The sequence below is a fragment of the Neolamprologus multifasciatus genome, chromosome 16 (genome assembly GCF_963576455.1).
Source record: "Neolamprologus multifasciatus chromosome 16, fNeoMul1.2, whole genome shotgun sequence".
NCBI lineage: Eukaryota > Metazoa > Chordata > Actinopteri > Cichliformes > Cichlidae > Neolamprologus > Neolamprologus multifasciatus.
Window position 1 is genome coordinate 17,885,066 of NC_140454.1, and position 16,812 is coordinate 17,901,877.

The following is a 16,812-nucleotide window of genomic DNA, read 5'->3' on the forward strand; positions in this document are numbered from 1 at the left end:
AAGCAGAGCTGAGCTAATGTTTCTCAGCTTTTTTCCCCTGCCATTAGTGATCTAAGGTCCCAGAAGAATGAAAAGCTGGACAGGTCTGCTATCAAAGCACTAAAGTGTAATTTAGATATTCTTTTTTTCATTTGTTTGTTTTCTGTGTCGGGGGGTATGTACAATATTTGCACTACAGTATGTTTTCTCATGTCTGCAACTGCCTTTTTGTGTAAGGTCAATTTTTTTTTTTTTAATGTTTTCTTTTCAGTCGCCAGTTTTGGTCTGTTCCCCATGGAATGTTATCTATTCCTTCACAGTTTGGGAATACATTATTTTATTTTCCTATGATGGGTGGGGCGGTTGGAGTAGCAAGCCAAAAGAAATACATAATTTATTCTTCAAAAACCAACAAGCTACTTTTGGAATTTTGATACAGATAAAATAAACTGTTAAGGGAGTCATGGAGCATGTACAGTGAGACATCATTGTCTCTGAAGTCTCCAAATGACAGGATTATTATATTTAGGTACAAAGTAATTGTGGAGTACTTATCCACAAACCAGCCTTCTGGTTTGTGGATGGAGATGCATGTTCTGTACTGTCTGCAGAAATGGGCCTTTAGCTATGAATGAGTGGTTTGGTGATGTCCAGTTACCTGTGGCACGGCAGTCAAACTCAGAGCTGCCACCGTACAGACTCTAGCACATCGATATAAATCAACATTAGCAGTTTCAGTTTACTCAGTGAGCCTTTAAAGGGCAACAGCAGTTTGCCTAATTAGTCTGAGGTACTGTGCAATGTGAACCATACAGAGTTGTTCATATTAGATCATGTGAATGCAACATCCTTTTGAAAAGCTTGCAAATATGTTCATTAAAAATGATGAAAACAAGTGCAGATGATATGTTAAGTGTATCATGTTCAACAAGGCCCTCTGGCTTGTGTCCACACAATATTAATGAGCCATTGACCTTTTTCACAGGGTATGTAAATAAGTGCTTGGCTTTCAAAAGTTCTATTAAATCAATTACTCATCAGCACTATTCACTACATGGAGCCTAACAGCATTTTGTAGACTTGATTGAGTTGATCTACATAAAAATTGAATTTGCCTCAAGAAACATTCATGCTCCGTAAGTGTGCTTGCAGTCTGAGATGGGAAGGTGGTAAATGACAATACTGAGCAGCAATCAGAGAAGAAGATGTAGTAGTTTGCAAATTGTAAACCGTTTGTGTCCTCTTTGTAAAAAGCTCCACGACAATATAGCAAATATTTTCATGTTTGCAGAGATGTAAGCCAAAGAGAGGAAACACATCTGCACTTTTAAACCTTAACGGAAGTGTGTGTGTGTGTGTGTGTGTGTGTGTGTGTGTGTGTGTGTGTGTGTGTGTCTGCGTGTGTGTGTGTGTGTGTGTGTGTGTGTGTGTGTGACATATTTTTTCCAGTCAATTAATTGCTTCAGTATTAATCAGGGGTAGGCATAGCATTGCACCATTAGTACAATTAGTACCATTTTATTACTTTTTCTGTTGTTTTTCACCTTCTGTGAAAACCAAAAGAGCCCAAAACACAATCAACTGAGAAAAATATTCAAAAACGTTTTTTAATTTACCAGTTAGATAAAACTATTCACTGCGTTTGGAAACACAAACCCACATAAACAAAATGCGAGCAGTTATAGCTGGCACCTAAATAAAGACCCGTTGCAATTGCACACCACTGAATTGAGCAGCACCGCTATGTAAATGAATTCAGGGACATGAGTGGAGACTTTTCTTTGTACATGATGATTGTGGTTTCTGTTTTCACAGTGAATTTCTGGCATTGTGTCAATCATACAGTATTTTTCTTGCAGTGTGTTCTTCACTATTATTGGACTGCTACTTTCACCAAGCATGTAAACAGGCCTTTGTAATTTGAGATGGACCTTGCAGTGCAGTCATTTTTTTTAATAGTTGCTGTACTGACAGTTATTTTTGTCTGTGAGCACTTTACCAACTGTGTGTTTGCACCTTTGCTCTTCTTCCTCCAACACCACACCTTTTTTTTTTATATAACAGATGCCATGCTGCTGGTGGCGCAGAGGCTAGAGGGACCTTTCAACATTGAATCTGTCATGGGGCCTATTGATGTCAAGATTTCAGAGGCCATCATGAATATGCAAGATAACAGTGCCCAGGTCTCCTACAGGGTATGTCAATTAGGTACATTTCTCTAAGAACCAAAGTAACACTTCAGACAGGCTGACGAAGTCCAACTTCGTCACAAAATGAGGAATAAGCTTTGCTGGAAGTCATACTGGGCTGTGACTAAGGTGTGGATTACAACACGTTCTAATTATGTCCAAATTTAGGTCTTGTATTTGAATTACATGTTTCAAGTTGGTCAGATAATCTTAGTTCAACTAACAGTAGTTAATGTGTTTCCTGTGTTTTACTGCATTTTTCTTTGCCCACAAAATTGTAGACAGAAAGGGGAAGAATATTTTTCTGCCTACACTGAATTAGATGCCAGTTCCCATTCAAAACTAAATGCTCAGTTGCCTTTCCCATGCACCAGATGCCATCTTGTTTATGGCTTAAGTATATGTGGTATTTTACCAGAAGCCTGTAAAAATTTAACTCAACAAACTTAAATAGCACTGGTCACATCTCCTAGTCGGATCACCTATCAACATGGTTGCCTCAACTTGACGTAAAGCACTATCACACCAGTAGTCAGGGGTGAATCATTCACAAGACCTTATCCAAACAGTGTATTTTACCTATTTTCTGCATCCCAAGTAATTTAAACTGTTGACAGTTGGGTACCCATGTTCTTGTAATTGTAGGTTTTTCAAGGCTGTGGTCAGCCAAAACCCGCAGGAATCACTAGATCTGCTCGTGGTGTTTCGGATGTGTTCAACGCCCGCTTCAGGCCCTACAGCCCAGAGGAGAGGCCTACCACTGCAGCTGGCACAAGCCTAGACAGACTGGTAAGAAGACAAAAGCCAATGCTTTCTGTTTTCAGACAAGACGCTGCTTCAGTGTAGACATCATTTATCTTTTTGACTTGACACTGTTGATTAAAGCTGGTGATTTGCCATGGTAAGCCCCCGGAGCCGGAAATTAATTCTTTGTACTTGTCCTCCATTCAGACCTTTGTATCGATTTGTGTTTGTTAACGAATCAACAGCTTTACCCAAAGACGGCATGGGAAAGTGTGATGTACTGCATTCACTGCCCTTCTCATCCCCGTGCACTTGGCAAACAGAGAAGGTGAAGAAGGGAGATGGATAGATTTTTGTGAGGCTGACCACATCAATTCCTTCTTTAAGGCGCACCTTTATTTTCTGTCAGATAATCTGTATGTTTGTTCAATAGGATCTTGATACATAAATTTCCATCTCAAAGAACCTTGAGACCTAAAATGCTGCATCGGGGTAAAGGTTAACATGGGGGTGGCAGTCCAGTTTGGCTGAGAGACAGCTCTGCTTGTGTATTACTCCTGCAGCATCACTTCCTTTTACCCTTCCTCTCTTATACCTGGCCTTTCGCATTGAATCTTTTCAAAAATGTACCTGCTATGCTTGTAATATTTAACCTTGAAAAGGAGAAAATTATTCAGGCTGTTTTGGTGAATGGCAGCCTCATTTCTCATAGTTTTTAAAACCTGCCAAATCGAATGTCTTAGTTCTCTGTGTGAGGTTAATAATAGGTTATTTAGTTAATGGGTACATAATTTGAAAAGCAGCCTTTTTTTGCCATCTGCCTCTTGAAATCCCACAACAACAAATGAGCTATTTGTTTTATTCAGTCCTAATTATGTTTTTTGCACTTTATCTAATTCATTCTCGATGCATTTTTGATGTCTTATGTGCAGCAGTTGGCTTTTAAGCGTTATATGTCCGTCAGTGATTTCTCCCACCTACGCTGAATTAATTAAGACTTTCTGTTTCCCTGCCTTTATGCTGCAAACCAGAGGATTGTTTGGAATGCGATGCAACACAGTGTAAGGTTCAACATTTTATACTTATGTTTTTGCTGGGACCGTTATCTAGCACTGTTTTATGCATTAACTGCAAGGAGAAATTGTGTTTTTTTTATATTGTGTGAACGGGGATGCACACACACTCCTCTAATGCTGTATTCAAAGCATTAGAGATTTCGAGCAAGCAAGCATTGGGACTTGTAAATCCCAGTGGTATGCAGCACTTGGTGTGCTAAGTGTCATACTCTCATTTTCATCTCACAAGGGATTCAATGTCAAATACTCTCATTAAAATGTTTCCTGTGATTTATAAGGTGCTCTAATGTAAAACTCTTCGAAGCTTGATAATGTGGTATATCGTGGCATCAGAAGTGTCAGCTGTTAAGCACAGCATTTTACAGTTGAGTGGCTAACACCGCAGGGATTGTTGAACACATGCCACGGTGTTCTCAGCTAGTCAAGATGCCTCACCAAGATCCAACATAAACGTTCATCAACCGCCGCATCTATTCGAGACACATCCTAGTCCAAAACTCTCATTGCTGTAACTAATAGAGTCAACTCCACGAGGATCCCAACCAGTCAGCAAATGACCTGCTCCGTCACAGCTGACAGAAGGGAGAGCTGTGAAGTCTTGGTGGGGGAGTGTTATGAGCAGCAGCAGCTATAATGGTACAGTGATACGGGGGCACCAGACTGCTCCCGAATAACTAGGCAATAAGCCTCCTTAGAGCTTCTCGCAAAATGGAGCTCAGTGGCAAGGGCTTATTTTTTGACATACTATTACTAAACCAGTTTACATGCGCAGAAAATTCTATTATCAACATGCCTGAGGAATCCATGCTGATCTGGCCACAGAATGCTGCAAATTGTGGGTTTTCTATAATAGGCTGTGCCATGTGATGTTTGGCTTATGAAAAATAAAGAAAGATTCTTGACTTATCTTTTAGTTTTGTCCAACTCATGTCCACTGTTCCAGTTCAAAATCAAAACTATACTTGCCACAGATATGTGTGGCTGGGTGAGGTGGGGGTGCTACCTCAGGAGTTAGAGTAGCTCATCTACTACTCAGGAACTTGGTGGTTCGATCTCTCGCTGCTCCAGTCTGCCAACTGAACTCTCAATGCACTCACTGGAGTATGAATGCGTATGACTGTTAGATAGAAAGCACATAAGTCTAGAAAATAGTGCTTGTATGAATGGCTGAATAAGATATGTTGTATAAAGTGTTGTATTAAGTTTTATATATATATAAATAAAAAAAACAGTCAATTTACCATATGTTTGCTGTCGGTATCCTCCGATTCAAATGTGCATGATATGAAATATGCCTACTGAGCTATATTGACTCATACTGTGCAATAAAATGCTGGTTAGATTTTTGTGGCAACTTGAGGGAACTAAAACAAGCCCTCAAATTAACTCTGACATTTTCAATATTATTGTGAATTTGTTAACAAACACTTCCAGCAGATATCGAGCAACATTTGCATAATTCAACCAATTTGATGGGCATATCCTGTCCTTTTAGCTTTATTTTAGATCTCCACTAATTCCCAGTTGGGAATAGCTGTCTCTTTACCACATAGCTGCTTCAGTCAGTTGTTTAAGGAGACTTTGTCTGCCTCGTGCTTGATGCTGACCAGACAGACAATGTTTTCACTAAAAACATTAAAAATTCACCGATAAAGACGTGGGCTATAACCCAAGTAATTCAAGATCATTCTTTTTAACTTGTGTTGGTCTGCTTTCCATTTTAAAATAGATGAGGAATTTTGAGTTATGTCTGGAATGCGATGCTTCTTGAGACTGAGAATTATGTCTTCATTTGGTATATACTCAAGAACACCATATCAGTATACTCCTTTTTCCATGTTTTGTCATCACTGTAGTAGTCCTGATCTGGTTTTAGACATCCAGGTTCCAAAATGATCTAAAGAAATGTATGTTAATCTGCCCAACCTAGAATGTGATGCCATTATTCATCAGGCTTATTTCATCTTGCAGTTTTTTGTTCTTCCTGGGGTATTGTTTGTTCTTGGACACCAGACATATATATTGAGCAGTCAGCTGTGCAGTCTGATCTCATAAAATATGAGATTCCTAAAATGTCATTTTAGGAATTATCACTGCAATTTTGTTTTCCTTTTGTGTCTTTTCACAGCAGGAGTGACATCCAAACTTTCAGTTTTTTCATGTGTCATTTCATCACAAAATAGAATGCAAAAACCTTAAAATGCACATAGTCAGGAGCTATTTATACATAATTCCGTTTTAAACTAAAAACATTCTCTGGAAAGATCCTTGTGTGAAGTTTTGCTTCAGTTTTTCAATGCAGCGTTGCACAAAAAGCAAGCAAAAGACAGCCACTGCACCTACTGTTGTTAGTAGAATGGCTCTCTTTTGTACCCATATACCCTTATGCTCAGAAGCCTATTGATGCTGTTGTGATCTTTCCCATCTTTAGTCTTGTGAATCTGTTTGGTTTTGGCAAAACGTTGATAGACAATTTGGAAAACATGAAGCAAGAGAAATGCTGGACAAATAACAAGTGGAAGCAAATTCACATACAGAATCAAAGTGTGTTGATGCAGTTCACTTATTTACAGTAGTGATGGGTCGTTCGCGAACGAAATGGCTCTTAGAGCCGGCTCTTTGAAGTGAACGACGCGAGCCGGCTCCTTATTGGGAGCCGTGAGGTTTTTTTTTTTTCTTTCTCTCACCCTCTCTCTCGCCCTTTTTTCCGCTAAACTCCGCACACGCGGCCTGTACTTTACGCTGAGCAGAGGGGGGAGGGGCGTTAGTTGCACTCAGAGCCAGAGAGAAAGAGAGCCAGGGACAACAACGTCACATTAGAAAGGTATAGTAATCATCCACTATTTTCAGTTGCAGATGATAAAGGATTCAGAAATCATGCAGGCCCATATGACAGAGAATGTGCATCTTCTTTTTGTTTTAATATTTTAATTTATATTTAATTGTGTTGTGGTTTGCAGTGTTTTGTGTTGTTTCACGTTAAATTTGTTTAAAAGGAAAAAGCTGAAAATGTAAAAATTTTAAATGTAAATAGTTGTTTTTTGTATTATATGATTTATTTATTACATTTTATGTGGAGTGAATAAATAAAGTATATTTATGGTGGCCCTTAGAGACAAAGCATGTACAAACTCCAAAACGCGTAAAAACTCCAAAACACGTAAAAACTCAGAAGCAAGTACAAACTCCAAAACACGTAAAAACTCAGAAGCACGTACAAACTCCAAAACACGTAAAAACTCAGAAGCACGTACAAACTCAGAATCACGTACAAAAGACAACAGAAGTGCTCCAGGATGCTAGGGCGCAGTGTTGAGCTTTTGTTTCCTAGTGGCTACACAAGCCAGGAAGTATACAATACACACATGCTTTCAATTGTGTAATTTAAGTGATCTGGGTAGCTCTGTTTTGGAAGTTCAGTAAACGCTAGAAATGTGTTTTGGAGTTTGTACGTGCTTTTTGGAGTTTGTATATGCTTTAGAGTTTGTACGTGCTTTGTCTCTAGGGGCCATATATAAACATATATAAATAAAACCACTTTTTTTTAACATTAGTAATTCCTTTTCTGCATAATTTTATATTATTGTTAATGATTAAATAATTAAAGCAACAAAACAACCTGAAGAGCCGGTTCGGAGCCGAAAGAGCCGGCTCTTTTTAGTGAGCCGAGCCGAAAGAGCCGGATCTCTAAAAAGAGCCGGAAATCCCATCACTAATTTACAGTACAATGGGGGGAAAAATCTATTAGTTATAAAAAAAAAAATACCTGGCTGTATATTAAATATCAGGATCGGATTGAAGTCTAGAACTTTAGCTTTCAGAAACAGAAGGTAAAAGCAGTAAAGTCCTTGCATCTCAAGGAAGGAAAAAATGTGTTGTGATGTCCATGAGCTCTAGACCTTCATTCAAGTATTACTAACAGTCCTTATCTTTAAAATTGTCTTTGCTCAATTACCTTTGAGCATTTAAAAATTTCAGAAGATTTATAAAAAATGTTGCAGAAAAGATTAAAGTCTGCTCTTAAATTACATCTTGATTGGTGGATTTAAAATCTACTGAGATGTGTGCATAAGCAAAACTACAAATATTGTGTTATTGTCCAAATACTTTTGGACAATAACACAATATTGACACAATATACTTTTGATACCTGATTCAGTGTACAGTGGTGTACCTTGGATGAGTGAATGTGTTTTAGATGTCTCATTTATCTGCTGTGAAGTCCTGCATTTTACCTCCAGCTGTCAAACCTCTAACTGTGTAAAATTGGTTGTTAGCATCCAGCCAGCAATCTAATGTTGGCAAGCGAGACCATGTGAAAAAAATTGTCCTAAAATGCATGAGTGGATCTGTGACAAAGTGTTTGTTTATTTGTACATTTCTACCTCCTGAGAAGTCTGATGATTCTGTCAAAGTTCTGCAGTTGCGATAACAGCCTATAACCGTAACCGCCTGCAGGTATATGTTACAGTATTCCTGGTTTGCTAGATATGTGTGACTGCTGAGGTTAGGTATAATACATTTATAAATATATGTAAGAACACATAGTACAAAAGTTAAACAAAGTCCATTGAACTTAAGTTACCAGGACTTCTTTATAGCCTCTTTTTCACTAATACCTACTCGATTTGACTCAGCTCGACTCGACTCTACTTGGTATTATTATTTTCCATTACAATTGAGAATCATGGGTCATTATAGCAACACAGCAAAAAGTCCTGTGACGTCATTTTTATGTGACACAAATACAACACAACAATGGAGGACGCCGAGGCGATGGTAAACTAGCTGTTCAGTCTGTGGCTTTTTGTCACTCTCGGGCAGTGTTGGGGAGTAACGGAATACATGTACCGCCGTTACGTATTTAAAATACAAAATATGAGTAACTGTATTCCGTTACAGTTACCATTTAAAAAGGTGGTATTTAGAATACAGTTACTTTGTAAATAAATGGATTACACGGCGGTACTTCCCTGATTCATATTGTGGCGGGTCAGGACTGTTTGGGCTTTGTTTGACAGCTACGTTCTGCTGTTCCAGGCGGCAGCGTTACGGTTGCCATGGTTACAGGGTGACGCTCTCTCTCTGCTTGTTTCCTGGGTGAGAGAGCGCCTGTTGTTGCTGTGCTAAGCTAATAGGCAGAATGCTACCGGTATAGCTCTAATGAATGTAGCATCATAGGCAGTGTAGTCCGTGCTGCAGGGAGAATGGACTGCCATACCTGTTATGTGTCTGTGAGCGAGGGAGGGAGAAAAAGGAAAAGTACTAGCTGTCATTGAGCAAAAACGGGAGCTGGAAGCATGTAAATATAATAATAACCACTGCAGCCAAGAAGAGTGCCTGACGAGCCCAGTTGTAAGTAAGCTATTAAGACTCGACTGTACACTGTGTTCGTGTTTTCCTCCAAAAACAATAAGTTCTGTTGAAGCAGCTTTTCAACGCCTCTCTCTGTCTCTCGCAAGCAAAGTTGACCCAGACAACAAAGTAAAGCTAGTTTTCGGCTACGAGCCCGACACAGAACCCACCGTATTAGCCAGAGGTCCCTTTACTACGGACCTTCAGTAACAGTAATAAATCACAGCAATAGTACATTCATGTAGTTGTAAACAGCATGATAATATATTAAGTAATCCAAAGTATTCAGAATACGTTACTCTCATTGAGTAACGTAACGGAATACGTTACAGAATACATTTTGGGACATGTATTCTGTAATCTGGAATACATTTTAAAAGTAACCTTCCCAACACTGCTCTCGGGGACCGCAGTGTTGGTTTTTGTGCAGCCATTTTCCTCATTGCCAGGTTTCAGAAAAGGAAAAGGTCTGATTTTTGTGAAGGAGTCGCTCTCATGACTCATCAAGTGATGACTGGCCAATCCGATACTAAAAAAGTACCTTGTACCAGGCACTGCTACCTAATGGAAAACACTAAAAATCACATCGAGTTGAGTAGGTTCTAGTGCAAATGGATTTATGAAAATTAACTGTCCAGTAGTGTTTATGAAATAATCTCAAAATACGTTAGTATCACAGTACAACTTTTCCTCACTGAAAGTTTGGTCACAATTCTTTTCACATCAAAGCAAAAAAAGAAAAGAAAAAGAATACACAAGCACAAACGTCAAACGATAGCAGCCTTCTGTAGCTTGGTAGAGTTGTAAAGTACTTTGGTCTTACTCCAAGATTTTTACAGTATGTGCTGTATATATAAACTGAAACTGCTGCCTTGTTTTTACCTTAGTGCTTAGTGGTGTAAAGGTACAGCTAGCAGCTGTCTCCTGCCATCATTACTGTGGCTGCGTTTATGTGTTCATCTCGCAGCAGGGACATGACTGGGTACCCTGCGAGAACACATCTTTGTTGTCCCACACACTGTTCTCGTTTACTTTCTGGCATGAGATAATTACCCACGACAGTGACACTGCTCAGCCCAGTGAAAGTTGACAGCAGTTTAAAGTGTCCTTTGATAAGAACTTCTTGTTTAGATTCACTGCTAAGTTTGCAAGTCAAAGAATGAGGAAGGGATGGCAGGGAGTGCTTGTGTTCATTTCTTCTGTTGCCTATAGAGGAGCCTGGAGGAGCAGGCCCACCTCCAGCTCAATGAGCCATGACTGTTTAATTGCCTGACATTCTGTCAGAGCACACACCCTCAAAGCTCGGAGAGAAATGGAGATTTTAAAGTCAAAAGAGGGGATAAAGGCACAACACGCTGTCAGTCTCAGAGGTGCATTAAAGATAAGAAGCGGAGCTTTTAATTTGACATTTGTAACAAGTTTTTGTGCAGTTCAATTTAGTGTAGTTTTATAGGTACTTTTTTGTCCCCTTGTGTAATGCATAGTTCGCAATTTATATGTATGGCAATATAGCACAACAGTGAGTGCAGGGCACAAACAAGGCTAGACTGTGGAAAGAGCCAGTAGGGAACACTAAAAAATAAAATAAAGCCTTTGATCCATGAGTTTGTGCACATAGTACTGGACCCTCTTTTTGCATAGCTTTCAGAAGATGTTTTGGAAATATTAGAGATTATATTTATATATTAAAAAATTTAATCCATGCACATAATGACTGATTATTAATAAATGAAAATAATTTAGCAAAAGAAGTCCTCCCCCTCCTTCCCATCCTGGAATTTGTTGAATTTTAAAAACACAAACATAATTTACTCGGTTTATTTACCACAACTCTGAGATTTGTTTGAGCTGGTTCATTTCACATAAGACAAGGTTTTCATACATTTTCCTACAAGAATCTTACAAACGGAAAGTAAAAGGGGGGAACAAAATACCCTGTTCTGAACTTGAGCCCTCCCTTTTTTGCATTACAAATGGCACTTGTAAAATCATGCCTCCACCAAGATGTTTGTTTCTTCAACATTTCTTAATATTCAAAATCAGCAATTACTTTTTAGTTTTTTCCCCTGCACACAAACAAAATAGCTTGATGAGTGCACACGTCAAATGGAAAAGCTATAATTGTAAATAAATTATAGCTCCTCTTTTTCTTTCCTCTTTTTCCACCGCTGCATAGAGCAAATGTTTTTGAAAGCCAAAGTCAACAATCAACTGCGGCAGGTGACCCGATGACAGAGTGGTTAGGGAACATAGCATGTGGGCAGCAACACCGCAAGCTGTGAGCCTGTGGTTCTGCGAAAATATACTTGTCAGAACTCCTGCATAAGTTGTATAATGGTTTCACTGTGATAAGCTGAAATCTCCAAACTAAATTCCCCAAAAGCTTGGTTAAATGTAAAAAGTGTAAAAACAGATTGCAATGATTTGGAAATCTCACAAGCCCATATTCTAGAAAACATGTCACATTTAAAAAGGCATTTTGCTATTTCATGAAAACGGCTAACTCGTGTGTTATCGTTTGAAGTGATGGCTGCAACATATCTAACACAATTGGGATGGAGGTAGCAAAAGGTAGGAAAGCAAAACAGCTGGAGGAGGTCAGTAACATGATTGGTTATAAAAAGAGCATCTCAGAGAAGCAGTTTACCAATCTGCAAAAAAAAAAACAGGCTCCAAAAAGTGTCAAACAAATTCAGAATAATGTTCGGTAAAATAAAATTGTTGAGACTGACTCCCGGTAATTATAATGTGCTTTGAGAGGATCATCCTAAACTACTGTTCTGGACAGTAATCGGTCCACCTATACGGGGAGCTCTGTCTCACCTGCAGCATATTAATGGATGTTTATGATGCTATTTGTTGACTTCAGCTCTGCATTTAATACAGTAATCACAGATGAACTCGCACTGAAGCTTCACAGCCTGGTTACTATTCACTGTGCTGTTGGATCAAGGACTTTCTCACCAACAAGCCTGAGGTAGTGAGAATAGAGGACAGTACATCATCCACACTGGCCCTGATTACAGGTGCACAGCAGAGTTGTGCACTCAGCCCAGACCTCTTGGCACTATTGACTACACTGCTACCCACTCTACAAATAACTTTGTGAGTTTTGCAGACAACACCATCGTACTGGGTCTCATATCAGATGATGATGAGGCTCATTACGGAGAGGATGTCCAAACAACCTGGTCCTGAACACCAGCATGACCAGGAGGCTCATTGTGGGGTGACTGCAAGGGGTCGACAACACATAACATGCTCCCCTTGTTGTACACGGGGAGGAGGTAGAATAGATAAACAACCGTATGTCCGTGGGCATTCACATCACAGCTTGAATACATGTCACCTGGTAAAGAAGGTCCAGCAAAGGCTACTTTTCCTCAGGAGCCATAAATGGGATGGGCTCCCCTTGAGCCTGCTGCAAACTTCTGCAGAACCACAGCAGAAAGCATCCTCTGTCTCAGTATGTCAGTATAGTATGGCAGCTGCACGAAACAAGACAGAAAGCACTTGGCTTGGGCAGTGAGAACAGCACAGGGGATTGTGGGAAAACCTCTCACAGACATGGACTCAGTGTATGCTGACCGTGTCCAAAAGAAGGCCAGCTGCATTGCTGCAGACTCCACCCACCCAAGTAATAAACTGTTTGCCTTTTGGAAGAAGGTATAGGACCATTAAAAACAAGAACCAACAGACTGAGGGACAGCTTCTTTCCCGGAGCTCTGAACTCTATCACCCCACCCTACCCCGCATACAGACACACATACACACCTCATGCTTTAAAGGGCCAATACATGTGCTAGACACTTTGTAACTGCAACACTACATTATAATTCTTTCCCTATTGTGTATATTTGTTCATTGTGTCTCTGTCTTTTTAATCGTGTCTGGTTTTAAGCTAATTACCACACAGAATTTTGTTATGTGACTGCATAATGACAGTAAACAATCTCTGAAAATTCTGTCCTCTAGAGTATGTAATTTCATCAAAAGATTCAGAGAATTGGGAGAAATCTCTGTGTTCAAGAGGGAAGGCTGAAAATCAATATCATGGCCATGACCTTTGGGCCCTCAGGCAGCACTGCATTAAAACCGGGAGTGATTCTATTGTGGAAATCTCAGCATGGGTTTAGGAACACTTCCAGTAATCACTGTCTGTGAACTCGGTTCACTGTGCCATCCACATTCGCAGTGCTGAAAGATTTAAACAGGTTTTTCAGCAGCATATACTTTTATATAGTTTTCTAGGGAAGACCCTGCATATTTCAGCAAGACAAACTAAGACTAAACTACGTAGTATTTACTGCACCTATTACAAAAGTCTGAGCAATGAACTGGTCTGTCTGCAGTCCAGATCTTTGACCAGTTTAAAAACATTTGGTGGACCATGAAATGGAAAAATATGGCAAACACAACCCAGAACTGTTGAGCAGCTAGAATCCTATATTAGACAAGAGTGGGACAACATTCCTATCCAAGAAGTCCAAACACTTGTCTCCTCACTTCCCAGATGTTTACAGACTGTTGTTAAAACAAGAGGGGATGATACACAGTGGTCCACATTGGCCCTGTACCAACTTCTTTTAGACATTTACCATCAAATTCAAAATTGCAGTTTTTTAATGGTGAATTGTCTTAATGCAGTCCTTTATGTTTATGATATGTTTTTCTATGGCCTATAGTGAAATAAATATGTATTTATGAGACATTTTACACAGCGTCCCAACTTAGCATTTATACACTAGGATTTCTTGTTATTTCTGGATTAACGCAACCACTGAAACCAATCTATCTGATCAGTGTTAAGTGATAGGACAACAAGGGCTACTTTGATGTGAAAAAAATGACTCTTTTCTGTGAAAGGCTTTAAATTTTTTACATCTATGAAAGTTGTATAATGCTGATTGCCTTTCAGACTAACTATGTTTTTAAAATCATATGCGGTTCATGCATACATGTCTTAATAAACTTAAGTTTCACACCTTAAATTTAAGGTGAGCACCCATAAGCATTGAAATGGCATGATTCACTAAGAGGTCTAGGTCCGGGTCCCCCACTGTCCTCCATGAACCTGAAAGATAGGAGGGAACTATGACAAATAATCGTTCTGCACAGTGAAGGTCAAACATTCCAGTGAAATGACAGTAAGCAACACTCTGCCCTCACTCTAGCGTTAGTTTGTTTCTTTTTTGTCCCCTGTGCTTTACAGTAGGTGTGAGGACATCAAGTTAAAAATTCTTCTAAATTCTTGGTTAGGTCTCCCAAAAAGAAAAGATGGTAGCACGGTGGATCGATAGCTGTCTAGAAGGTTTTGCACTTGTGATTTTGTTTACTTTAGATGTTTAAGTTTCCTCCCGCTAAAGCATGCAGGTCAATAAATAGCTATTAGGTGTGACAGTGTGATTGTCTCTGTTTGTTGGCTGTGTGACAAGTGATCTGTCTGGGCTCTTCTTTGTGCATTTAGCAAAATGCACGGGCTGTATCCCTGCATGATTTGAATTAGGAGCATATGAAGAATGTGAATGACTGAATAAAAAATTCAAAAGGCAGCTGTTCAGCTAGATTCTGATGATTTGTCTGAACTGCCAACTTGCATACTAAATCTCTTTTATGTGAAGTGGAAATGGTGATTTAGCTTTTTTTGCTTTCATATGTAGACAAATGATCAGTTAGTACATGAATAACTTGGAAAGCGAAACTGTGTATTCATGTGCATGATCTTTGTTCTTTGCATTCCTTACCATGTTCAGCAGAAAACACTGAGTAACATGCATGTGTGGTTTGTGAAGTCACTTGTCAGGGAAATAAAAAAACATAACCACTCCTTTTAAAAAATCTTGACCCTAGCATTATATTTCTGCCATCCAGGGATATGACAAGCCACTGAAACATTCTTGTTTTGGATACAGCCTAATGGAAGTAAAGTGGGCCTATCCACAGCTCCTTTCTCTGAGTTGTTTTATTTACTGACTCTTACCAAAACCATGCAATTATGTAGATTCCACAGATTCTAGCATAACTGATACTTTCTCTGAGACCACACAAAAATAAATAGTCTGGCAGTGCATATGTGGCATGATACTTCAGGACACTGTTTGACCATAAACGCAACAATTTTCTAGGCAAGGGGTGGCACTCATGCATGAATGTTTGAGTGCTTAAATTAAAGCCCACCAAATGAAAACTATAGCTTGTAAATCCAAGTCACCACATCGGCACCGCCTGACACAGATTTGGTCTAACAAACTGTGACGCTCATTATGTGAAAATGTGCTTCATTAGTGACTCCTTGATGGCTGTTTTGGAAGACCACCTTAACAAGTTCACAAGTTCCTTTTTCCAACGAATTACCTGTACAGTTGATAGTTGCTGTGCGGTGGTGGCTGTTTGTTTAGAAAACAAAGGAGCAAACCAAAAAGAACCAAAGCAGACAACATGTCAAGTCGACTCTTTCTTCATAAAACAGCTGTGTTTACAGTTGGTAAGCTAAAAGAGGATGTAACTTTCATTTAGAAGCATGGGACTCTGGTTAGCTTACAAAAGTGTAAACATGTGGAATTGCACGGCGTGGACATATTCTTAAATTTACGATGGGCAGAAACCTTTAGAGCCACTGGTAGATGTGCGTTGCACTGTATGCTGTGCATGTGCTTTAAGAAACTTTTTTTTTTTTACTTATATGGTAAAACCACAGTCCTAAAAAGTAATTTTTTAAGCTTGGTATTAGTTTTGCATGTTGTCAAAGGAGAAAAAAGCATAGCAGATCCAACCAAACCTGACTAACTTGGGTGGATCTGCTATGAGATCCTGTGATTTTTTTTTTCAGTGAAATCTCCTCCCTTTTCCCAGAAAAAACATTTCTGTAGAAGAAAGAGAGAACAATATGTTATTTGCACTCACTGGTCACTTTATTACGTACATATGTTTAACTGCTTCTTAGACCAAATGTCTAATCAGGCAATCACATGTCATCACCTCAGCACATTAAGGTTATAGACATGGACAAGATGACTTGTTGATGTTTAAACTGAGCATGAGTGGTACTGGTCTGAGTTGTTCAGAAACTGCTGATCTACTGGGATTTTCCCATCTCTAGAGTTTACAGAGAGATTTGTCCAAAAAGCAGAAAACATCCAGTGCGCAGCAGTTTGGTGGAAATGGTTTGTTGATGCTAGAAGTTAGGGGGAAATGACCAAACTGCTTTGAGATGATGGGAAGGCAACAGCCACTCAATTAACCACTCGTTACAACCAAAGTATGCGTACGAGCATCTCTGATTGCACAATACATCAAAGCGTGAAGCAGATGGCTTACAGCAGACCACGCCATGTGGTCTTCTGCTGTTGCTCAAAGGATTGCTGACAATCTGAGGCTGCGTGGACTCGGCAAAATTGTAGAGTAGAAGATTAAGAAAATGTTTTGTGGTCTGACGAGTCTCAACTTCTCTTGCAGCATTTACATGGTAG

The 16,812-nt window shown here is 39.4% G+C and overlaps 1 protein-coding gene across 2 annotated transcripts in view; it reads left to right on the forward strand.

The window, feature by feature from the left end:
* The window catches only part of LOC146500629 (glypican-6-like), a 90,353-nt gene that overhangs the window by 59,576 nt on the left and 13,965 nt on the right, over positions 1-16,812 (forward strand). Inside the window, exons 5-7 of one of the 2 annotated variants that reach the window (XM_085134433.1) lie at positions 2,044-2,174; positions 2,814-2,957; positions 3,944-3,973. In XM_085134433.1, coding sequence (XP_084990559.1) covers positions 2,044-2,174; positions 2,814-2,957; positions 3,944-3,973 — 305 coding nt within the window. The remainder of the gene's footprint in view (positions 1-2,043; positions 2,175-2,813; positions 2,958-3,943; positions 3,974-16,812) is intronic. The other variant, XM_085134434.1, reaches the window with a different exon arrangement.